Source organism: Alexandromys fortis, unplaced genomic scaffold, assembly GCF_014885135.2.
Source record: "Alexandromys fortis isolate MF-2015 unplaced genomic scaffold, M_Fortis_MF-2015_v1.1 scaffold_46, whole genome shotgun sequence".
Classification (NCBI taxonomy): domain Eukaryota; kingdom Metazoa; phylum Chordata; class Mammalia; order Rodentia; family Cricetidae; genus Alexandromys; species Alexandromys fortis.
The window spans coordinates 1671052-1695758 of record NW_026067919.1 but is presented as its reverse complement, the minus strand read 5'-3'; the positions used below and the strand labels follow the sequence as shown (position 1 = coordinate 1695758).

The following is a 24707-nucleotide window of genomic DNA, read 5'->3' as shown; positions in this document are numbered from 1 at the left end:
GCCTTGTGAGTGTTGAATTACAGACCTGAGCTACCATCCCTAGCTATATTATCAAATGTAAAGTCCTTGCCAGTTGTGTGTGTGTGTGTGTGTGTGTGCGCGCGCGCACGCACATGCGCTCGCTCATATTTCCGGACGGCTCTCTCTCTCTATTGCTCAGTCTGGCCTTGAATTTGGTAAAATGCAGAGTCGGGCTCACTATGCCTTTGGGATGTCAGCTCCCAGTTACATAAACTTGTTTTTTTTTTTTTTTTTTTAGTGTAAATGGAGCAGCCCAATCATGGCATTTAATGGGGTTGTAACATTTGCTTGCACTCCCAGAGCCTACAACAGGAAGCAGCTACCTCTGGGGAAACTGGGAATGGGGAAGTAGGGAGATAATGGTTATTATTCTTTTACAAAGAAAACATGGAAACATATCCATAAACGTAAAATGAATAATGATTGTCCTCGGGATAGAGAATGTGAACAGAGGACACTGTGCTCCCATCTCCCCACTTTCTCAGCTCTCTTGGTTGGTATTGCTAATGAATTAATTTTCTTTTTTATTTATTTTTTTAAAACAGTCTCATGTAGTCCAGGTTTGCCTTGAACTTGCTTTGTATAGGAGACTGGTCTTGAACTCCTCCTGACCTGCCTACTCTTGAATTCTTGATCTTCCTGCTTCCACCTCTCAAGTGCTGGGATTACAGGCATATGCACGCCACCATACCTACTGCATATAGTACATAGTACTTCATATCCACTAAGTACATTAGTGCATTCTTTTTTTTTTTTTTTTTCGAGGTTTCTCTGTAGCTTTGGAGCCTGTCTTGGAACTAGCTCTTGTAGACCAGGCTGGCCTCAAACTCACAAAGATCTGCCTGCCTTTGCCTCCCGAGTGCTGGGATTAAAGGTGTGCGCCACCACCACCCAGCTAGTGCATTCTTGATAATATTCTCAGAGCTCTGTTTTATTTAATACTTTCTCTTTACAGTCACTGAGGTCTTTCTTCCTCACCAATACTGCGGGAACTGACAAGGTCACATGTGGATGGTGAACCATCAGCTTTGTATTTACTGCATGATCTTGAAGGAGACCCACAGGCTTAGCTGGGCCGTGGTGGTACACATCTTTAATCTCAGCACTCTGGAGGCAGAGACAGGTAGATCTCTAGGAGATCAAGGCAAGCCTGGTCTACAGTGCTAGTTCCAGTACAGCCAAGGCTACAGGAAGAAACTCTGTCTCGAGAAACTAAAAATCAAAAACACAAAAACAAAAACAAAGGTTTAAAAAAAAATTCATAAGCTTTCTCCACCTTCATTTATTCAACAGAAACATGAGTGTAAGCTAGAATGTAGTCTCAGCCCTTCTGGGAGTGAACATCCTCATTTCTCAGCTCTGCTTTTCTCCGAAATGGTTTCTTTCTTTCTTTCTAAATTTCATCTATTTATTTTGTGACAGCCTGGGCACCTGTAACCCAGGGTATCCTTAAACTCAAGACACCGCCTTGACCTTCTGACTATGAGGTTTTTTTTTTTTTTTCCCAAACTACTCATCATTAATTCTAGGTCTGAAAGATCCTAGAAGCAGGCCCAGGGTGGAATTACTCATTTACTTTGCAGAATAGTTAATCGACCATGTTGGTTATAGATAGACATTTAATCCCACCCGTCAGTATGATGTGGGTATTCTTGCCTTCTGTATAAGATGAAACTGAGGCCAGGGAGGTCAGTTTAGGGCCTCAGGCCTTGTAGCTAAGTACATCAGTCAACCTAGGCAGGGTGTAGAGAATTTGTCCAACTTGTGTTAAGGCTCTGGGCTAAGTTTACAAAACTGTTGAAAGAAAAAGCAGAAAAGCTAGAAGCTGGATATGGTGGTGCATGTCTTTAATTCCAAGTGGCAGGAAGATCTTTGTGAGTTCAAGGTCAGCCTGGTCTACGTACACAATTAACAGTTTTTTAAATTAATTTTTTTTAAAAAATAAATAATAATCTTTACTTCAGAATATTCTGAGTACATAGCTATCTTCTTTTACTAATTTCTAGCTTTCTGTGATGTTTTTGGAGACAAGATCTCAATATGTACCTATGGATGGCCTGGAACTTACTATATAGACTAGACTGACCTTAAACTCAAAGAGGTCTGCTTGCGTCTGCCTGCCAATGTTATTATCATCTATAAACTCTACCAGCACATATAAAAGCAAACGCAAGTGGGGATTTCTTCAAAATTCAGATGCTTTGGGTAGTGGAGAAACAGCTCTTTCTGCAGACAGGAGGCTCAAACGATGACCTGTAGAAGTCTCACGGGTATTTTACACACAGTTTGAAGAGGACTCCTATGGGATACAGGTTTCCTTAAAGTCTGGGTAAATAAAGTGCACCATTACTTTATGAATCTCAACACAGCTGGAGTTTCAAATTGAAGGCTAGGGGGGTTTAGCCGGATAGTGAGACTGTCTGCTCTCCTGGACACTGGATATGCCACGAGCTTTCTTTATATCCTGTGTTACGGGACCTGAAGACCCTATTGCCTTGGGAAGCAATGACAATTTGAATGAGATCATTTAAAGTGGACCATGGAAATCTGAGTGTGATAGTCTGGGCAGTGCCCAGGATCTTGTGTCTGTGGCACCTGATTGTACTTGGACTGTAGGTATCTGTTTGTAAACCTTCAGGGCAAACGACAAACGGGTAAGAAACTAAGTCCTAATTTAATGGTGGAATGTTTTTAAAAAATAAGTTTTGGTACAGTGCCACGAAAGGAAACCTTTAGTGACATTACCGTGTGATTATTCTAAACACATTGTTTGAATAGCATCGTATTGGAGCAAAAAGTGCGTAAGGTGCTTTCTAGAACTTTCTCCCCAATTTCTAAAACACAGACTTTATGCCTAATTTAAGCATTCCAAATCCTGTCAAAAACCAGCGGTTTAAGGTTTATTCCCAGTGATTTTACAATTCCCAAGCCCGGTTACAGATCGCAGCTACCTGTCACGAACTCCAATCGCATACAGTGGAAAAAAAGAAAGAAAGAAAAAAACCCACCACATCCTTTTCTATAACAAGTGAAGGGGTGTATCTAATGTTGTAAATTGCTCACGCCTAGTGTCCTGAACAGAAACCTAGTCTGGGATTTTTCTCATAGGCGTGACCTCTGCTCCTAGCAAGTAAATTGCCAGAGGGAGAAACAAGTGTCAGCCCGAAGGAAAACCCTGTTAGGGGATTTAAAAAATTTTTTTTCTTTCTTTTTCTTCAAACCGATCACTTTTGAGGAGGAGTCAAAGTCCTCGCCAGGAGAGTACCATCTTTCCCCACCACACCGGCCACCTCATCCCCACCCCCCAGCCCTTTCCTAAAGCCCCACTGGGGGAGAACGTCCTCCCTCTCCGGTACCCCCCATCCGGGCCGGCTCCCGCGGCTCCGCCCGGCTCCGGGTCCCCCAGGCCCCGCCGCCGGGGTCGCTCGGGGCTCCGGGCCGCGGCCCCCAGGTGCGGCGGGGGAGGGGCGCGGGGCGGGGCGGAGAGGAGGAGTGGCGCGGAGCGTGTGCGGCCGGGGAAGCCATTGCCTGGTTAATAGTTGCTGTTGCTGCACTTCCGCTTCTCTCCCAGCGAGAGCGAGACACGAGTGGCCAGGCCCAGCCGCAGCCGCAGCAGCAGCCGCCGCGGCGGCACGGAGCAGCCAGACACAAAGAGAGGTGCGGGGGGCCCCCGGGGCGGGCGGGCGGGCGAGCGGGGCCTGGGGCCGCGGGGCCGGGGGCGGGCGGGCACGGGCGGGCCGCGGGGCAGCAAGGGCCGGGCCGGGGGCGCCGAGGGCCCGGGCGGCGGGGATGAGGCGGCGGGGCTGGGGCGGCGGGGACCGCGCGAACTGTCAGCGCGGCCCGGTCCCCCCGCGGGGACCCGCCCGCCCGGGGCGCATTGTGCGAGCGCAGCCCCGCGTGGCCGGGCCTGGCCGGGCGCCGTGTCCCCCGCGGCCCACGCGGCCCACGCTCGGCTTCCTCACCCACTCTCCCCGGCTCGGCTAGTCCCGACCTCGCCGAACTCGAGCGGACACCGGGAGGCCTCGGGGACCGCGGCGGCGGCTCCCGGCCCTCCCCGGGCCGCCCGCCCCCCCCCCCCGCGCGATCACGGCCCCCGCGTCCCTTCGGCCGGTGTGGCGGTGGGCCCCGATCCTCTGCAGGGCGGCGGGGGCGGCCCGGCCCGCGCCCTCCTGACAGCGGAGTTCCCTCTTTGCGGCGCCTGCATGGTCTGTGTTTCTGTTTTGTTTCCTCCCCCTGCAGGGGCCGTTCGCGGGGTGGGGTGGGGGGTTCGCTATGTCGGATGACGATTCGAGGGCCAGCACCAGCTCCTCTTCATCTTCGTCCTCCAACCAGCAGACCGAGAAAGAAGCCAGCACCCCCAAGAAGAAGGAGAGTAAAGTCAGCATGAGCAAAAACTCGAAGCTCCTCTCCACCAGCGCCAAGAGGTACCCCACTCCCTTCCCCACAGGCGTCCTGGCTTCCCAGTTGCCTCGTGCTGCATGTCAGGGAGGGTGGCTTCAACGACAACGTTCTCCTGTGTTCTCTGGCAGGAAAATGGGGCATGGGAGTCCCACCTGTTTTCTCTGCTGCTTGCTGTTTCTGGTTTTGTTAGTACCCTTCCTTGTCCATATGCAGGAGTTCTGGCTGGCCTCGTCCATGCCTCGTTGAAGTTTCAAGAATCCTCATTACTTTTATGAGTGAGTCTGATTGTGATTTCAGAGTCCTCTTCCTAGTAATCACGAATCTGCGACTTCCCGGAGGCTGGCATCCTCCTTCATGATTAAGGAGACCTTCCTGGGAACTCTCGACCATGGCTCCTCCTCACCTGTTGCAGGGGTGATGTTTTCTGAATAGAGTTTTTCCTTTGTAACTTGCTTAAGGAATAACCAGCTCCCATTAGTGGTTAAGAAATTGAGGTGGTGTTTTCTGGTGGAATTTGAAGAGCCTTTTCCGGTTTGGGGCAAATGAATGGATCAGTAAATGTAAAATGATTATTTCAGCTATTTTTTTTTGGGGGGGGGATAGGTTTTTTTGTTGTTGTTTATTTTTTTCTGTTTAAGAACTTCCATTCGATAGTTTTCAGGGAGACTTTGTTGTCATGTTTTCAGACAGGGTCTTATTCCATTGCCAAGGCTGGCCTTGAACTCACAGCACAACTCCTGCCTCCGCCTTCCTGATGGCTAGGACACTACACCTAGGGTTAGTCTCTTGTGTAAAAAGACAGGTGGATGCTTCGCCTCTGTCCGCCTTAAGTAACACTCTCTGATCCCTGTACTGTGAATCATCCCTAGCAGGTACCCGGGAATCCCTTTCATTAATCCATCTCTTTTCATTGAGATAGCTGACCACAGTCAAGAACGGAAGCTGTGGGCTAGCTTGGGGGATATCATTCTTTAAAGAGTTTAAGATGAAATGGGGTATCTAAGTGGTTTTGGCTCTGTCTGTTGAGTAGTGCGCCTGGAACTCAGAGACTGACAGTTGGTTCTGTCATTCTCCCTGAAACTCACAGGCTTGGTGTGCTGTTGTAGTGATCTGACTGGCTGGTGGGGTGACTTTAGCCCATCTAAATAGTTAGCGTTCAGGTCTTGAGAGAGAGGATTGAGATGCCTTGGTAAGATTGTTTGTGTTTTTCAGAGGGTTGGTTTGATTGTATCTCTGGCTCTTCAGAGTCTTGACTGGCTCTTTTGATTTAACCCAGGTGAAACCTCTAGGAGCCTGAGTTCTGCCCTTATTGCTAAGGATGGTCCTTCTCTCCCCCAGCACTTCTAAGCTCTCCATCCTCACTCATTCTGCTTCTGAGCTGCCCCTTAGGTCAGTGGAGCTTTTGTACTGTGTTAGGAGGCCCTTGGTGTGCTTGTGACTACACTGGAAGGGAAATGGACAGGTGGTAAACGTCATTTGCTTTGTCAGTATAAATAATTGGATTTCCCCATGGATACAGTTTGCCTATTTTAACAAAGTTAAAAACTTCGTTCTGGGCATGGTAATCCAGGCCTTTTGTCAACTCCGCCCTTGGAAACAGAAGCAGGCAGGTAGATCTCAGGTGAGTTCAGAGTCAGCCTGTTCTACATAGAGAGTTCCATGAGGTCTGGGTATAGATAGGAAGACCATCTCACAAAAAAACAAACTATTTAGTAGCTGAGATGGCAGTGTGCTGGCCTAGCGTGCATGAAGCCCTGGATTTAGTCCCCAGCACCATCAGGCATGGTAGCACAGATTTGTAATCTCAGGGCTCCGCCAGGCAGGAAGAGCAATTCACAGTCATGCTTGGCTACGCATACTTGAGCTGGAGACAGGGTCTCCTGTAGTCAGGGTCTCATGTAGTCCAGGCTCAGCAATCTGAATGACAATAGATGTTTTTGGAGGGTAGGAAGAAGCCAGCTATAATGTACGAAGCACTGCCATTTTTAGATGGCATCTCTTCCCCAGTAAAAGGGAAAACACATTGAATGGTGACCAGGGAAGTTCTGCTGTCAGAAGACATCCATTGTCATTCTGATTGCCAGCCTGAGACCTTATTTGGGAGCAGCTGGTAAAGAAATGTGGGAAGTAGAAATAGAAGCGGGAAATAGTAAATAATAATTTTGCCTGTACACGAACATGTTTTATGTATCTTTTAATGCAGCACATTTAGCTTCCTAGACACCGTGCTGACACAGTAGCTATCTGTGTTAAACAAAGCTAAGGTTTGCATCAAAAGACAAAAAATGTGTCTAGGAAAGAATGAACAGGAGGATCAGGACCGGTGTTTGACGAGCCTGCCCTACATCATTGGTAGATGTAGAATCTAAATACACTGGTTTGGAAGGGGCTTGTGGACCAGGAGGTGGTGTGAAAGTGAAGCCAGAGTCCCAGATTTAGGAATTTCACTCACTGTGGAAAGTGGTTTCTAAACCAGGGGCAGAGGAAAGCCCCAGTGGGAAGTGTGGATCTCGCTTCACTCTGGGACAGGCCTTTGAGGCCCTTGTAGATCTTTGATTCCCACTCTGGGAACGGTGCACATGGTAGTGGTTAAGATTGAATGGGTAAAACTGCCTGGTATTGCCTTCGTTAAAAATAACACCATAATTTTAGTTTTGTGTGCAATCGTGTGGCATCATAATTTTATTTTGTGTGTATTCGTGTGGTGTGTGTGTTCAGGCATGTCAAGGCACATGTGGAGGTCAGAGGCCGAATTGCTGGAGTTGGCCCTCCTTCCATGTGTAGGTTCCAGGGATTGAACAGGGGTCAGCACGCATGCTGACAGGCACTGGTTGCTGAGCCATCTCGCCAGCATGGCATTTCAGCGACTAAGTTCTAAAGGAGCAGCTGTCTTTACAACTCCGAAGGAGGACATGTTTGCTTTCTGACAGATCTGAAATGGTCAGTTCCAATAGGTGCAAGAGTCAGGAAACTGGCGCTCCAGACTTTAGTCTGACATCCTGATGTGAACGAAACAGATGCAGATGTCTAGGGACTGAAATGCCTACTGGGAGCCGTAGAATTCAGCAGGGCACTGATAGATGTCATAGAGACTGGGTGTTCTAAACTGGACCCCACTTGTAGAGACCGGAAGTCCCCTCAATAGGAAAGTTTGAAGAACTTCCCCAGTCACTACTCAATTTATTTTTCCTTTTCACGTGGAAGAAGTGCCTGCTAAAAATGTCAACGCGTTATAGCTGGCCTCTTCCTACTCTTGGAGAACTTTCTTGGGAAAGGGAAAAACATCCATTGTCATTCAGATTGCCGAGTGTGTTGGCCTTATTTTTACTACCGAGCTGCCTTGGTGGGTTTTTTTTTAAGTTGTAACAGCCTGGTAGGAGGAGTAGTTATAAAAATAGTTTCCCTTTAGGAGAAGCAGCTTAAGGCCCCAAAGTTTGTCGTTTCCATTGGTGCCCTAAGCGCCTAGGTAAGCAGAAGACAAAGGCCGGCTCCGTGTGAACTGTCAGTGGCTTCGGCCTCAGGCTGGGGGATGGGCTCTTTGTGAGGTGCCGAGGAGGCGGAGGCCGGGCGAGCCCGCGGCCGGGTACCGGGAAGTTCGGGGCTGGCGGCGGGCAGCGGGCAGGCGCGCCGAGGGCGCAGGTGGCAGTGCACCTGTGCGGGGCGGCCTGGGTTTGGCCGCCCTCAGCTCCACCGAGCACTTCCTGGACCTCTCGACCCTCGCCGGTGGCGGTCACTAGGGCCCGAGCGGCCATATTGGCTGTGCTGGGAGGTCACTGCTCCTGGTGCAGGTCGGGGCCTGAGAAGTACCGGCCTGCGGGGGGCGCTGGTGTGCGGGTGCCGGCCTGCGGGGAGGGGGGGGGCTGCGCTGGTCTGCGAGGTCCAGGCCTAGGGGAGGTGTCCCTACCTGAGGAGGGGTGCTGGTCAGGGTCTGCTGGGAGACTCAGTTGTGGGCCTGCTCTAGGGGTGGGGCCTGCGTGCAGAGTGGAGTTTAGGGGACCAAGTGGCCTGGTACTACATACCGATGGTCCTGGCCAGAGTGGAGGGGGACGACAACTATTCTTAGGTAGAAAACACCCAGCACAACTGCCCTAGTATGCTTGGCAGTATTGAAAGCCCGATGCTGTCAAGGGTGGGAGAGATCTAGAGTTGTGCCCTGCACTGGAAAGTCTCCCCAGCCTGGGAGCCCTGGGTTGCCTCTCCCTCAGTGGATAGAATAAGGTGGGCTGCAGACCTGGTTCTGGGACCGGCCTCCAACTAACTTTCTGTTTCCTGATCTCCCAGGATCCAGAAGGAGCTGGCAGACATCACTTTAGACCCTCCGCCAAACTGCAGGTGAGCTGCCTATGGAGTATTGTCTTCTTAAAATTCTCCTAACTTCTGTCTTGTATTTTCTGTTATAGAATTTTGCTTCTCTTCTGTGGTCTGTGCGTGTTTGGTGCTAACACCAAATATCCGAGGAAATGTATACGTACGCTGTGGGTGTGGTATGCAGCAAGCTCAGAACTGTTGAGAAGTACTAGAGTTCCACGATGTGGGCGCTTATGTGTATGAAGCAAACTGCAAAGTTAAGGTGAAGGAGTACCCCTTTTGTAAGCTGGCTATGGGTGATGTCAGCCTTTAGAAATTTGGTCTAGAAATTGCTCTGCTGGAATAACCTCATTACAGGTGTGACATGCTAGAGCTTGGCATGAAAAGAAACACGAGATCCTCAGACTTACTCTGTTGTAATTTTGTGTTGGACTTTTGGCAAAGCAATTCAGGAAATAACTTGTGGCTTTAACAGAATAATTTTTGTTTTAAATTATAAATTTAAACCCTTAAAAGATGGTGGGTTTTTTTGGGGGGGCTATTGTGTAACACAGGCTGAGTATATTTGTGTACATTTCAGCGTGAAAACTAGCCAGCTTCCAAAGGGTGTGCTGACCACTTGGCTTTCTTTTTGCGTCGTTGAGTCAAGGTGGAAGGAAGTTGTGATGCTTTGTGTAAATTGATAGTAAACCATGAAGAACCAAAAACTTTAGTAAAACCAGGATCATCCTTGAATGGAAGGCATGCTTTCATTGGGCTTTCAATTTACTGGTAGGAGTTACTGGCGAATACTTGCTAGATATACACAGTGAGCATGCGCAGACATTCAGGATGGAAGCTAAGTAAAGTATTTTGCTTTTAAAACACTCATGTTTTAAAACCGTGATTGGTGACTTAAAAGCAAAATTTCGTGTTGCTGTTTTGTTGACTTATTCTGTGTGTGTGACTGCATGACGTGTGCATGTGGAGCTTAAAGACAACTTTGTGGAGTTCGTCTCTCCTCGGGTTGCCAGGCTTGAGCTGTGAGCATCTTCCCACTGAGCTGTCTGGTCCACCCTCGTGATTCTATTTTGTATGAATTTGTTCTTAGTGTTGATCCGATTTGTAATATTTTTTAAAATTTTGTTCTGATTTGTAAGAAAGTCATTTTGAGTGTCAGGTCCTTCTTGGTGTTTTCCTTGAGACATTGTCTCAAACTTGATGAGGATGACCTCAAGTTTCTGATCCTCCTTGTCTACCTTGTCCCCAGTGCTGGCATTACATGTGTGAGCTACTGTACTGGCTTTATGCCAGGCTAAACTCTGCGCTTCACGCATGTACTCTAACAACGGAGCTACAGCCTCAGTAAGATTTTAAACTGTGTTCTTTAACTGAGCTGCTAATTATTCTCTAGGATTTCTTTTGTAGCTAATAATCTTTTCAATGGTTGAGAAAGTGGAGAAACAGTAAGAGCTGTTTAGATGAAGGCCTGAGCGTCCCTAGGTGGTTTGTGTGGAGTCATGGATGTTCCCTGCGGTAGGCCTGGGCTGTAGCTGCCACTGCTGCTGGTGTTGTCTCCTGTGTGCGTGTCTCTTGTGAGTTCACACAGCTGATCAAGTTAGAAATCATGGCTTCAAAGCTAGCATCATTTACTAAAACGCAAATGGCTTTCTTGTGAACCAGTGCTATCAAATTGAAACCTGCAAACAGTTTGGAGATCTCCTGAGATTGCTTTGCGGAAGCAGGGTAGGCACTTGAGCTTTTGCCAAGGCGGCAGGGGTCATCTATGAGAGGCTTGTGCTTCTGAAGCCTAAAGGACGTTTTCTCTTTGTAAATTCCTCATCATCACCCCTTCCAGCGAGCCCTCTGCCGAGGCTGGGGCAGTCCCCTGGGTGGTGAGTGACAACTCTTAGAGCACTTAACATTTTGGGAAGAGTACAATTTCCAAGAATATACTAGGTATTTTTATTTTGAGAAAAAAAATACACACACACACACACACATGCATACATGCAGTCTTTTAAAAATCACAACTGCTTTACTTCCTGGAGATATCCCCACTAGGCTTTCAGCTCCGTGGTTCTCAAGCTCCTTAATTCTGCAGTTCTCCATGTCGTGGTGAGTGACCCCCCCAGCCATAAAACTATTTTTGTTGTTACTTCATAACTGTAGTTTTGCCACTGTTATAATAATTTAAATATCTGATATGCAATCCCTGTAAAAGGTTGGTTTGATTCCCCCCTCCCCCCCAGGAGTCTTGACCCACAGGCTGAGAACTGCTGTTTTCACTGGTCTCAGTTTGAGTTTCTATTATTGCTTTCCTGTCTTACCACCCTGTGTTGTGCTTTACTTTCTGTCCTGGGCTCTTGTCTAAGTTTGGTCTTATATTTTGTGATGCTACCTGTATGGGATTTAAAACCACTTTTTAAAATAACATTTATTCGTGTGTTTATACATGAGGGTGCACATGGGCCACAGCATAGGTATGGATGTCAGAGGATAATTTGCAGTAATCCTACCATGTAGAGCTTAGGGATTGAACTCGGGTTATCAGGTTTGGGGCAAGTGCCTTTACCTGTTGAGCCATCTCACCTGTCCCTCTGTAAGAGTTAAGTATTTAATATCTTGATGTGTGGCATGAATCTAATTGGTCTTAATAATAAAAACCCAGATATTAGGGGGTAAAAGCTGAAAGATTAGAGAATCAGAGGTGCCAGCCACTAGTTCTTACCTTAGACCAAATGGGGTATCCTGTCTTTACAAGTGCTCAGACTGAATGCCTTATATTCCTCTCTCTGCCCAACCATATCCCTCCCTGTTGGGATAAAAGGCGTATGATAACCAAATACTGGGATTAAAGGTATGAGCCACCACTACTGGGCTGTGTTTCTCTTTGAGACTGGATCAATCTATTGTAGCTCAGGGTGGCCTTGACCTCTCAGAGATTCATTCATCTGTCTCAGTCTCCGTAGTGCTGGGCTTAAAGGTGTGTGCCACCCCTGCCTAACCTCTATGGCTAATTAGTGGCTCTCTCCACATTCTGATCCTCAGGCAAGCTTTATTTGTTAGATCACAAACAAAATGTCACCATATTGGTGGACTTTATTGTTGGAGACAGACTAGATAGTTTAGTTTAGATGTTTTTTGAAGTTAGCTTCCAATTAAGATACATGAATTAAATGATATATTAAATGTGTACATTAAATTTTTTCTGGTATAATTTTTTTCCAGATAAGAACTCAGTGTAGTTCCTAGTAAAATTGTAATTTCATCAATTATAAATTATATTGGATAAGCTGAATAATTGGCTTTCATTTTATGAATTTCTGATATAGCTTACCCTTTTTAGATACAGCTTACCCTCTCTAGATATAGTTTACCCTTTCTAGAACTTCTTTCAGGCAGCATTCAGTTTTAATTTAGGCACATCACTTTCTTAAACATATGAGGTAGCACACAAAGTTTGGAATTCAAAGTTACCGAACTTTAAAATTGTGTGAATTTCATTTGCTAAAGATGTTGTCTTAAGGGGGCTGGGGAGATGGCTCAGAGGTTAAGAGCACTGGTTGTTCTTCCAGAGGTCCTGAGTTCAATTCCCAGCAACCACATGGTGGCTCACAGCCATCTGTACTGAGGTCTGGCGCCCTCCTCTGGCGTGCGGGCATACATGGAGGCAGAGTGTTGTATACATAATAAATAAATAAATCTTTAAAAAAAAAGATGTTGTCTTAAAAAAGCTAATAATTAATGCTGTGTTTTGTATTGAGTAGATTAATTTTATAAATTATGCGTGTTTATGAGTATGGGTTTGTGTATGTGCATGTGGTTGATGGAGTCCAGAGAAATCATTGATCTACTGGAGCTGAAATTAGAGATGATTCTGGGCTGCCTGTCATAGGCTCTGGAAATGGAATTTGGGTCCCTTCAGATCAGCGAGACTCTTCTGAGTCTCTGAGCCATCTCCAGCCCCGGAGACTTTTTAAAATACAAATTTCTTTGTATTGCCATGTGTATGAAATTCTTACTTTCAAACATCAAGCTATTTAGTATTGTGTATGTGTGACTCTCTACCACTCTTTCTCTCTGTGTACATAGTGAATGAAATATTTCTGCAACTTACCATGCATTGTTCAAGTTTTTTCTCTATCATTGACTCTATTCCTTTAGGAGAAAAATGGGCTGTGATTCTTGTAATGATTTCGTAAAGCTTGACTTTTTGGGATGGAAAGATCATGTGTTCTAGACAGCTCGTGAACTTCGGCCACAGGGTCAGTTCTGTAGCTGTTATTTGCAATTCACGGTGCATACTTTGCTAAACTGACTAGCTATGGTCAATTAAATTATAATTTAAATTCTAAGCATGGGTGTCTTTAGACAGCACGTTTACTCATCATAGCTGGCATGTTTTGCCCAAGTCCTTTCTACTTTAGTTTTTTTTCTACTTTAGTTGTATTTAATGCAAATACCTGTATTATAAGTAAGTCTCTAGCTAGTGTAAATGGAAATCTAAAATTCAGAATTTTGATTGATGTTATTTTAGGTAAAAGTATTTTTGAGACATTAAGCATTTTAAGCACGAGAAGAGGTTAATAAAAATAAAATTTTCTTTATATAATTGTATTATATTTGACCAGTATTTTTATTTTACTTTATTTAAGTATGTAAAGTTAAGTTAGGACCTTCTCTACCAAGAGCTGTCCTTAATCAGATCAAGTTCCTTTTAAGATGATTTGAGGTGAAGAAAAGAAAACAAGCAGTACGTCTGTCCTGTAATTCTTGGCCCTCTTATCCCTGCAGTGATGCTGCATTTGTGTTTTAATAAAACAGCCAGCCACACTAGTCAGCCTTACAGACAAACCAGGTAGTGGTGACACACACCTTTAATCCCAATAGCCACAGTAGTTGCCATAGAAACTGGGCAGTGCACGCCTTTAATCCTAGCTCTAGAGGGGAATATAAGACAAGAGGAGACATCTCTCAGGCACAGTCTCCTTCTGAGATACCTAGAGGCAGGATTGCAATTCAGACTGAGGTAGAGGTAAGAGCCAGTGACTAGCTGTTTTGCTTTTCTGACCATCGGGTTGAATTACAATTTCTGTCTGGGTTTTTATTAATCCTGCTGCATATCCTTCTCTGCTGAAAGGCCCAATGCCTAGCTTGCCTACCTTACAGTGTTGGAAAGCCCAGCCTTTTATTTTGAGACAGTCTCACGTAGCTCAGGCTGACCTTGAACTTGCTATTTAGTGGAAGATGATTTTGAACTTTTAATCTTCCTGCTTCCACCTTCCAATGCTGGGATTACTGGTTCATGCTAGCACACCCTTGTTTTTGAGACAAGTTCTTGCTGTCTCAAAATTCTAGCTTTGAATTCGTGACGCTCCTGCCTTGCCTCCTGGTGAGGAGTCATTAATTGCTGTATTGAATAAGGAACTTATTGGAGATGGATAGTATCAGTAGGGGTACAATACTGTAAATATAATTAATGTCATTGAATTGTATACTTATAATGGTTAAAATGCTAGGGACTGGAGAGATGATGACTCAGAGCTTAAGAGGTCTAGTTGTCCTTTAGGGGACTGGATGGAGTTTGTTCCCAGCACCTATATGGGAGGATTCAAAACCACCTGTCATTTCTGCTCCAGGTGATCCAGTGTTTTCTTGTGGCCTCCACAGAAACACACATAAATACAACCTTTACAAACTATTTTATGACACAGTGAAAACAATATTGTTGTTAAGATGCTGGGTTTTGTTAATTCTTATAGCCTTTAAAGGGTGATGCTGGTTTTAGAGATGCTTGTAAAGGTGCTGATACTCCCCATTACAAACCTTGAGTGCTTACTCTGTAGGAAAAGGAACTGTGCTCAAGTGGTTCATAATCTGGTAAAGGTTCTAAGAAGTGTGGAAATGTGAATGTTGAGGTAATAACTGCCAGTGCCATGCGGTGGAGGTTCAGAAAAATGAGAGATGACTTTGCCCTGGCTGTGAGGGTCATGGCTGGAACACTTAGTCATCTGGGAAGGTTTCAAGAGGGGATAGGAATTGGGTGAAGAATGAAGCCTAGGCTCAGTGGAGGAAACTGCCTGCCCACACGGCAGAGCGCAGGGTGGGAGGGTTGTCTAAACCTTTGGCTCCAGAGTGCAAAACAAGTGGGAGGATATAATTGTAAAGATAAAATTTAAGTTGTTATGTCAGACTAGGCCTTTGAATTTTATTACATTAGAGAATCTTCAAAACTTTTGAGTGGGAAATGAAATTTTTATGGAACAATTTGGACAGAGACAAGGGTAGAGTAAAGTTGAGTAGGAAGCAGCAGACTTAGTTGGCTGCTGTACTGAGGGTAGGGATTGAAGAGAGCTTGGGAAACAGACGGTAGTTTTGAGAGTAGACAAGAGAGGAGACAGCAGTAGAACTAGGAAACTTGGATGCTGAAGTCTCCGTTTGGGGCTCTGGTGACTAAACATCAAGGAGAACAGGAAAAGTTGCTTAGGGGAGGCAAGGTCTCTCTCCACAGTTATTCGTGCTGTTGGTCATATACAGTGTCCAGCATGTTGCTGCCTCTGAGTAGGCCATCAGTAAATGTTTGTCGTTTGGTTGTATATTTGTATTTATTATTAATCAGTTATCGAAGTCTCAAATCTGCCTGCTTTTAGGTAAGATTAGGGAAATGAAGTAGATTAAAAATTCCCTGAGAGGCAAAGACAATGGCTTAAGTCTCTAATTCTGACCCTGCATGTTTCCCAGACTTTCCAGTTTGAATGTTTCAGAGGCACAGATAACCCGGGGAAAGTGGTGTGGTGCACTGTCTGAAAACTTCATGTCTGTACAGTTAGTGCTGTTGTTGCTGTGACATACCGTGACCAAAACCAGCTTAGAGTAAGAAAGGGTCTGCTACAGTTGTCACTAAACACATCAGCAGGAACTCGGGCACCTGCCTGCTGTTCCCGCTGCATTATCTCTAACCAGGGGAACCGCAGAAGCCATAGCAGCCTAATGCTTAGTTAGCTTTCTTAGACTACCCAGGACCACCTGCCTAGGGAATGTAGCCACCTACAGTGGGGATGGCCCTCCTGTATCAATCAACAAGACAATCCCCTACAGATGGGGCAGGCCAATCTAGGCAATCCCTCACTTGAGACTCAGATGACTCGAGGTTGCCAGTTAAAGTTAACCAGGACACTTGGATTCCTTGTTTACCTGTTGCAGAGTGTGAATGAAAGCTGCTCCCATGAAGTGGTTAAGTGTGCCAGAGTCAAATCTAAGGGCCTTGGCAGAGGTGCCAGACTGGCGGTGGCTTTGCAGATCTATATGAGTTGAAAGGTTTGTGATGATAAAGGGGATGAAATTAGCTGGGAAGAAGAGGGCTAGGATGTGTTTTAAAAGCTGGTCACACACCATAGTAACAGCACAGGGAAGGCTGAAGCGGGGAAATCATGTACTTGTAGCAATCCAGGACTACATAGCAAGTTCCAAACAGAACTGTGAACTGAGGGGCATTTGCAAATGAAGGACAGGTAGAAAGAGCAGACCTGGAAAAAAGAGGAAGCAAAGAAGCAGGAGGAGCCGCCAAGGCTGTGGGAGGAGAGAAGGAACTTCAACCTTCAAGGTTTTTACAGACCAAGAGGGGAAAGTAAACAGAAAGATGGAGGAACAAGAAGGAGATGGAATATTTTTCAGAGTTCTAAAGAAGATGGTAGAATGTGTAATTGAGCCTATTGGCAGAGAGCATTTCTTTTGAAAAGCAGGACAGCTCTCTACTGGCTTGGAAGCATCTCTGCTGTGTGAGGAGCCCTCCAGCCCTGTATAGAGCTAAGGGCAATAGCATCCGCCTCCTGCTTGTTCCTTCCTGGGAGACTTTAAGCTACTTGAGAAAAAGGGCTGTTCTGTCTCAGCATCCCCATGGTGCCCAAGAAATGGTCGATCATCATTGTGAGTTTGAAGCTCTAATCTAATTAGTCTTAGCAATCAAAACCTGGAGTCAGATATTGAGGGTGAAAGCTGAAAGATCAGACAAGCAGAACAACCAGCCACCAGAAACTTCTTATCTCTACAAAATCACAGACCGAAAGGGGCAGGGGGGGGGGGGGGAGACATCCTGTCTCTACAGATCCTCGAACTAAATGGGTGGCCAAGATGCTGTCTCCATACACCTTATATTACTGTCTCCACCTCACTAATGCTGCAGAGACGGTCCAGAGAAGCAGATAACTGGCAGTTGCTCCTCACTGTGCTGTCTTGGGCAGCGTCCTGCTCAGGGTTGTTAAAAACCCAGTTCTGTCTGCTTGTCAGAGAATGTGCTACCCACATGAACAAGTTGGTAAACTGGCAGATGAGACTGATATCATCTAGCTTTGTGTAGTGTTTAGAAGCAGCTTGACCTCTGGAATCACAGGAGAATTCTCCAGTCTGACCTCAGTCAGTACTGTTTCAAGCAATAATAACCGATGTTGTGGCCTCAGTAGGGCTCTTAGCATTGTCAGGACCTGAGGGATTTGTGTCTTTTCTAACTGATAGATAGAAATTAGATGTAGGGTGTACCCCTAGTAATCTTATAAAAAAAGACAATTAGGCTTAACATGACTGTAATTCAGCACTTGGGAGTCTGAGGCAGGAGGATTGCCTTGAATTGGGGTGTAGCCTGGGCTACAGATTGAGTAAGACTCTTCCTCTAAAATAAACAAAAAACTAGAAAAAAGTAGTTTGGGCTGGGCAGTGGTGGCCTTTAATCCCAGCACTTGGGAGGCAGAGGCATGGGCATCTTTGTGATTTTGAGGCCAGCCTGGTCTACAGAGCAAGTTTCAGGACAGGCTCCAAAGCTATATATAGAGAAACCCTGTTTCAAAAAATAAATAAATAAAATTAAATTGAAAAAAAAAAAAACAAGAGGGCTGGAGAGATGGCTCAGTGGTTAAGAGCATTGCCTGCTCTTCCAAAGGTCCTGAGTTCAATTCCCAGCAACCACATGGTGGCTCACAACCATCTGTAAAGAGGTCTGGTGCCCTCTTCTGGCCTTCAGGCACACACACAGACAGAATATTGTATACATAATAAATAAATAAATATTTAAAAAAAAAAAAAACAAGAAAAAAAGTAGCTTGGGATAGATGGGTGTGTTACATCTGACATCTGACCGTTGTAGAGAGTGGCAGCAGGTGATGAAGTCAGTCGTGTGCTGGGGACTGGCATTGTTCTGTAGGAGCTAAACAGAGCTGCTGTCTGCTGTGAAATTAATTTTAGTAGGTGTCTTAGTTAAGGTGTTCATTGCTGTGATAGAGACCATGCAGCTTGGGGTCACACTCCATTACTGAGGGAAGTCAGGGCGGGAACTGAAATAGAAGCCCTGAAGGAATACTTCTCTCTGGCTTGTTCAGACTGCTTTAGAACACATGCTCAGAGATGGCACCACCTGCAGGTGAGCTGGGTCTTCACACACCAACCATTAGTCAAGATATGCTCCACAACTTGCCCGCAGGGCAGTCTGTCAGGGGCACTTTCTTCTTTGGGGTTCCCTCCTCCCAGAAGGCTCTATATCAAGTGGACAGAAACCTAGCCAGCACAGCAAGTCAAAGGAGTTGTACACTGTGATGACTGGTGGGAGGGAAGGGTGGGTGGGGGACCTGCAAAGACCTCACAGATGAAGCGAAGGAAGAAGCTAGGGAAAGTCCTGTAAGAGTATTCTAGTAGGGGTTCAGCGAGGGAAGCCATGAGAGTCAGGCCCAGTAAGGAGTTGGGAAGAGCCTTCTTGGTTTTGAAGTTAGGAGTGGTCGAAAGGACTTTTCTTACCTGTCACATATGTGGAGCAGAGTTGGGGAAGGCAGGAGTGGAGAAGGTGGGACTGTGTTCAGGGTGACAGTGGAGATGGGAGTAGAAGACCTACACCTCTTTGGGTTGAACTTGGGAGACAGGAGCATAAAGGGCTCCTCCAGTTTGTGGTTTTACTGTTAGCTAGACGGTGTGACTTTTGGCTGATAGTGAGAAACCTGGCATAAAGCCCGGCTGTGTGTGCAGGGAGGCAGTCAGACTGGAAATGGCTGCTCAAAGTAGGTGTGAGATTGATTTCCACCAGCCATCCAAACTAAGATGTCAAATAGAAGTTAGATATGAGGGATTGGAACTCAGGACTAGTTTAGAGCCATCTGGGAGAGCTCACTGTGAGTCTCGTAAGTAGGAAAAGCCTGTGGCTTACCCTGAACGAAAGGGATAAGAGAACTTTGGGTAGAGCTGGGGCATCTTGCTCACATTTAGATACTGATAGTAGAAGCCAAGAAGGGGGTGACGGGGATCAGAAATGGTGACCGGAAAGTGTTCCCAGTAGAGTGATCGATCGTCAAATCTGAAATGACACCCAAGCAGGCACACAGGAAGGTCAGCAAGTCATCTCTGCACAACTTCAGGTTTGGTGGTGACCACCTTACACAGGTCCACGCTAGGTAACAAAATGAAAGGGGATGGTTTTCAATTAAAACAGAAAGATATTTCTGTTCTTCTCAGTTAAAGATTTCATTGTGTTTATCCAGAAAAGTGACTAATTATTTCATATGTCCTTTAAAATTAACTAATTCCAAGAATTATTTTTTTAAGATTTATTTTGACTTGTATGTGAGAGAGAATAAGAATGAATGAATCTGTATGTCACATAAGCAGGTACTCACCCAAAAAATGTTCAGAAAGTGTTGAAACCCCTGCAGCTCAAGTTTCATAGGTGGTTTTCAGCCTCCCAGTTCAGGTGCCAGGAACTAAACCAGGTCCTCTGAAGGAGCAGTAAGTACACATTCCTAACCACTGAGCCATTTCTCCAGCCCCGAGAATTTATTTTCAAGAGAGGGTCTCACTATGCAACCCTGACTGGCCTGGAACTTGCTGTGTAGACCAGGGTAGCCTGGAATTTAAAAATATTCTCCTGCTGGGCAGTGGTGGTGCATGCCTTTAATCCCAGCACTTGGGAGGCAGAGGCAGGCACACACATCTTTGTGAGTTCGAGGCCAGCCTGGTCTACAAGAGCTATTTCCGGGACAGGCTCCAAAGCTACAGAGAAACCCTGTCTCGAAAAACAAAACATAAAAAAAGATATCCTCCTGCTTCTGTCTCCCAAACACTGGGATTAAAGGTTTGTGCCATCATGCCCGGCTTCCCATGATCCTAAAACAGCTGAGCCAGCCATACCAATTTTAGATTATGCAGGTTCTCTTGGTCTTGCTTAACCTCATTAATTTGGGTAACACTTGGAAATTTTTGGAAATATTTGGGAATGGGAGTTGGGGGTCACGAAAGCCTTTGGTGCTGCCTGAGGAAAACAGGTAGACAGGTGAGGCACAAGTGTCAGTCTGCAGAGGGGTTTCTCTACAGAAGTAATTTAAATTTCTCCATTACCATAACCTCACCTTCTCTGTGGGAATACATTTCACTTTTTAAACATAATTTACTGGATTGGTGTTATAAAAATTTATTTCTTGGCAGACTTTACTGGAGCACATTTATCCTAATAGAAGATCATTCAATTGGTTTACATAAAAGACCCTCAAAGAAGACGTTTGTTTTATTATTAGCACCCAAGAGGATTTCTAAAACATGACTGATAACTTTCCTCTAACCTAAGTAAATATTTCAGAATGTTTGTTTAGTGCTTATGTGTGTGCCCGGAGCCTGGCAGTGGGCTGCAGCTGCACTTTGTGCTGCATAGCCCTCTTGGAGAGCATCATTCTGCAGTGAGGCTAGCACAGTTTCCTGGGGTGTTCTCACATGCAGGGTGAGTGCAGTGGACTGATGAAGGTCCTCTAAGGAAACCTCCTAAGGACACGCTTCCTGTTCACCAGAACCTGGACCTGGTGTCCATCCTCTCCACGGACAGTGTCTGTGTCCCTGAGGGAGTTCCTCCTTTAGCTCACTGTTGCCCACTGACAGATGTGGATGTGCTTTCTGTAGTGTGTTGCCTGCATGTTAAAACATGTTTGTGGGCAAAGGTAAAGGTATTCCGACCTCCAGCCAAGTGTTCTCAGGTGGGAAGGACCAACTCTCCCCTGCCTTCTTTGCCTCCCAGCTTCCCTCTGAGCTGTGCATTAGCAGGGAGTTGTGGAGAAGCGTTCTTTACTGTCGACTTAACCACACAGGAGGGTCGTGGTCATTTTATTCTCTGTCTCCTGGTGGCTGGTGCTGTCTTATTTTTATTTTCCCAGGGCCACTGCTAAAACCTTTCTACATTTAGTGACTTGCTGCAGTCCAGCTGTCATTGGGTTCCACAGGTTTGTGCTTCTGGGCTGATGGCCCCTCTCGAGCTGTCCTCTTCCACCTCTGAAGCCTCACAGTGCCCTTCAGGCCTCTGCGGGAACACTAGGTGTTAGATGGTCACATTTGCTTATTGCCATTTGACCTTATAGCTTTTTTTTTAATTGAGCTCTACATTTTTCTCTGCTCCCCTCCCTGTCTCTCTCCTCCCCCCTTTAACCCTCCCCCAAGGTTCCCATGTTCCCAATTTACTCAGGAGATCTTGTCTTTTTCTACTTTCTACTTCCCATGTAGATTAGATCTATGTAAGTCTCTCTTAGTATCTACATTGTTGTCTAAGTTCTCTGGGATTGTGGTTTGTAGGCTGGTTTTCTTTGCTTTATGTTTAAAAACCACCAATGAGTACATGCGATAATTGTCTTTCTGTGCTGGGCTCCCTCACTCAAAATAATGTTTTATAGCTCCATCCATTTGGCTGCAAAATTCACGCTGCCGTTATTTTTTTCTGCCGTGTAATACTCCATTGTGTAAATGTACCACAGGTTCTGGCTATGACAAAGCTGCTATGAACCTAGTTGAGCACATGTCCTTGTGGCACGATTAAGCATCCTTTGGATATATACCCAAAAGTGGTATTACTGGGTCTTGAGGAAGGTTGTTTCCTAATTTTCTATCTGTAGAGATGAGGTGAGCAGGCCTGCTTTTCGTCCCACCTGACTCCAATATGATTAGCTTTACACCCGAAATAACAACATACAAACTGTATTCATTTAAACACTGCCTGACCCATTAGTTTCAGCCTCTTATTGGCTAACTCACATATTGACTAGCCCATTTCTAATAATGTGTGTAGCACCACGAGGTGGTGACTTACTGGGAAAGATTCAGCATGTCTGACCTGGTTACTGGCTCCATGGTGTCTGACCTCACTTCCCTTCTTCCCAGCATTCTGTTCTGTCTACTCCACCCACCTATGTTCTGACCTATCAGGCCAAGCAGTTTTCTTTATTAATTAACCAATGAAACAACAGATAAAGACCCTTCTACATCAGACATCCAAAGGGGTTGTACCAGCTTACACTCTGACCAGCAATGCAGAAGTGTTCCCTTTCCCCCACAACCTCTCCAGCATAAGTTGTCATCAGTGTTTTTGATCTTGGCCATTCTTACAGGTGTAAAATGGAATCTCAGAGCTGTTTTGATTTGCATTTCTCTGATGACTAAGGATGTTGAACATTTCCTTAAGTGTCTTTCAGCCATTTTAGATTTCTCTGTTGAGAGTTCTCTGTTTAGGTCTGTACTCCATTTTTTTTTATTGGATTATGTGATCTTTTGGTGTCCAATTTCTTGAGTTCTTTTATATTTTGGAGATCAGCCCTCTGTCTGATGTGGGGTTAGTGAAGATCTTTTCCCATTCTGTAGGCTGTCGTTTTGTCTTGTTGACCGTGTCCTTTGCTTTACAGAAGCTTTTCAGTTTCAGGAAGATGCATTTTAAAAAATATTTACTATCCTGTTGCTTCAGGAGCCGAGTCTAGTCTCCATATATCTAGTATCCTTTTCCTTCGTGCTTGGAATCTGGCAGTTCTTGTTTCATTTCTTTCTCTATTCTGGTCTGCTCCCTTCTTTTAAGAAAACTGTGGCCAATCTCCACCCCACACAGAGGGTTTCTCTGTCTAATAGCTCTGGCTGTTCTTTAACTCAATTTGTAGACCAGGCTGGTCTCAAAGATCCACCTGCCCCTGCCTTTGAGTCCTGGGGCTGGGATTAAAGGCGTGTGCCACAACACCCAGCTTTCTCAGAAGGAATTTTTTATTAACCTGTTCACTTAGCCAGAATATATTTTGTTGCTGAATTTTCATGAAGTAGATAAAACTTGATGTATCCGCCTTTGATTATAGCTCTGCAGCAGAGTGCTTGTAATCCCTAGGTTCAATTCCTAGCACCACCAAAACCAAAAACATGGCATGAATCCAAGTAATAGTTCAGTGGCTAGAGTGCTTGCCGAGCATGCCCAGAGACCTGGGTTTCATCGTGAGCACCAAATAAAATGGATGAAATGGTACATGCCTGAAATCCCACAGGAGAAGCAGGAGTATCCAAATTAGGTCATTGCTGGCTATGTAGCAAGTTCAGGATCAGCCTGGGACATGAGGCTTAAAAAACAGTACAACAGAATCTTTATGTACCAGACCGTGAATATTAATTCTCAGGAGCCTAACCATGGAGGGCAACAAGAATGTGCCACACTAAGCAGGGCTAGTGAATTTTGAAAGAGTTTTTACAATGTGTAGCATTCGAAATACTTACATTGCATCATGAGACTTGTCTGTGAAGCAGTAGCTTGATGCTCACTCCAGTTACGTCATTACTGCTTTTGACATTGTTTTGAGGTTGCATGGCTGTCAGTGACTGGGCTGGAGAGGCCAGCAGTCTGCTACTTGCCCCACCTGTAACCTTTGCCTGTGTCTTCATGACCTGATCTGAGAGGTTTGCATTGTTGCAGCTCTGTTGCTACTTTGGTACCTTCCTGTGCCCCCTTGCTTTGAGTAAGTAAGTCACAGCTAAGGACAGTGACTCCTTCAAGTATATTCTCACTCCTAACGTTTTCTAGCATTTACTGAGTGGTTGCTGTGATGTGCTAGAGAAGGTGGTGTTCTTGTTCTCAGATAGCATTTATTCACACAGAAGAAGGGCGGTAAGAGAAACCTGCGTCTGATATAAACAGTTTCTCCTTTATTTCACTGTGGCCTGTTCATATGTGGAAGCACATTCTATACTGTGCAAAGTGACTCCACTGGGAGCCTAAGGTGGGCATTAGCAGGCTAGTTAGGGCGTTGGCTAGTGCCACTGCAGGGGAACTGACACTGGATGATAAAAATCCAGCTATGAGAAGGGCATTTTAGGCCAACTGGCAACAGCTAGAAAAGTGGGGTTGAGATGGGCAGGGCAGGGTGTTCTCATAGCTTCATCTGGAAGCCCATGGGCAGAGCCCTGCATGGAGGAGTGCTCAATAACCCTTACTACCATTGGCCTACATTTGAAGAAAGCCACATACAAATCCTTATTTATTTGCTTATTTATATATTAAAGATTTTGGCTTCTCCTTTTTTTTCCTTTTTTTTTTTAAAGATTTATTTATTTACTCTGTATACAGTTTTCTGCCTGCACACCGGAAGAGGACACCAGATATCATTACAGAGGGTTGTGAGTCACCATGTGGTTGCTGGGAATTGAACTCAGAACCTCTGGAAGAGCAGCCAGTACTCTTAACCACTGAGCCATCTCTCCAGCCCACTCTCTTTTTTATTATTATTTATTACATTTTTTTTTTATTTTCTGTCTTTTTGAGATAGTCTCAAAGTCTCAAAAAACCAGGGTAGCCATATTTGCATGTAGATCAAGCTGGCCTAGAACTCATAGAAATCTGCCTGCCTCTGCTTCCCAAGTGCTAGGATTTTAGGTGTGTGTTACTATGCCTGGCTTAAGTGTTTTTATTAATAGTTTTACTGAGATTTCTTCATGTACAGAACAGATCTGGCTTTGTGTCTGCAATATCTAGAAACTTCAACAGTGATTGAATGCATGCTACCAGAACTTTGTGTGCTTCCATGTGCCAGGAGATACAGTGTGCTCCGTGTCCTCCGTGTGCCAGGAGATACAGTGTGCTCCGTGTCTCCGTGTGCCAGGAGATACAGTGTGCTCCATGTCCTCCGTGTGCCAGGAGATACAGTGTGCTCCGTGTCTCCGTGTGCCAGGAGATACAGTGTGCTCCGTGT

The 24707-nt window shown here is 45.5% G+C and overlaps 2 protein-coding genes across 4 annotated transcripts in view; both read left to right on the top strand.

Annotated features, from left to right (window-relative positions):
• LOC126500618 (translation initiation factor IF-2-like) overlaps positions 1 to 4194 on the top strand; it is a 31574-nt gene extending 27380 nt beyond the window's left edge. Inside the window, exons 3-5 of the mRNA XM_050140654.1 lie at positions 3330 to 3472; positions 3593 to 4099; positions 4161 to 4194. Of these exons, the coding sequence (XP_049996611.1) occupies positions 3330 to 3472; positions 3593 to 4099; positions 4161 to 4194 (684 nt within the window). The remainder of the gene's footprint in view (positions 1 to 3329; positions 3473 to 3592; positions 4100 to 4160) is intronic.
• The window catches only part of Ube2e1 (ubiquitin conjugating enzyme E2 E1), a 51168-nt gene continuing 29977 nt past the window's right edge, over positions 3517 to 24707 (top strand). The window contains exons 1-3 of one of the 3 annotated variants that reach the window (XM_050140700.1): positions 3517 to 3678; positions 4261 to 4445; positions 8704 to 8754. In XM_050140700.1, the coding sequence (XP_049996657.1) occupies positions 4294 to 4445; positions 8704 to 8754 (203 nt within the window). In that variant the 5' untranslated portion in view covers positions 3517 to 3678; positions 4261 to 4293. Of the gene's footprint in view, positions 3679 to 3811; positions 4227 to 4260; positions 4446 to 8703; positions 8755 to 24707 lie in introns of those variants that run through there. The other 2 variants (XM_050140702.1, XM_050140701.1) reach the window with 2 other exon arrangements.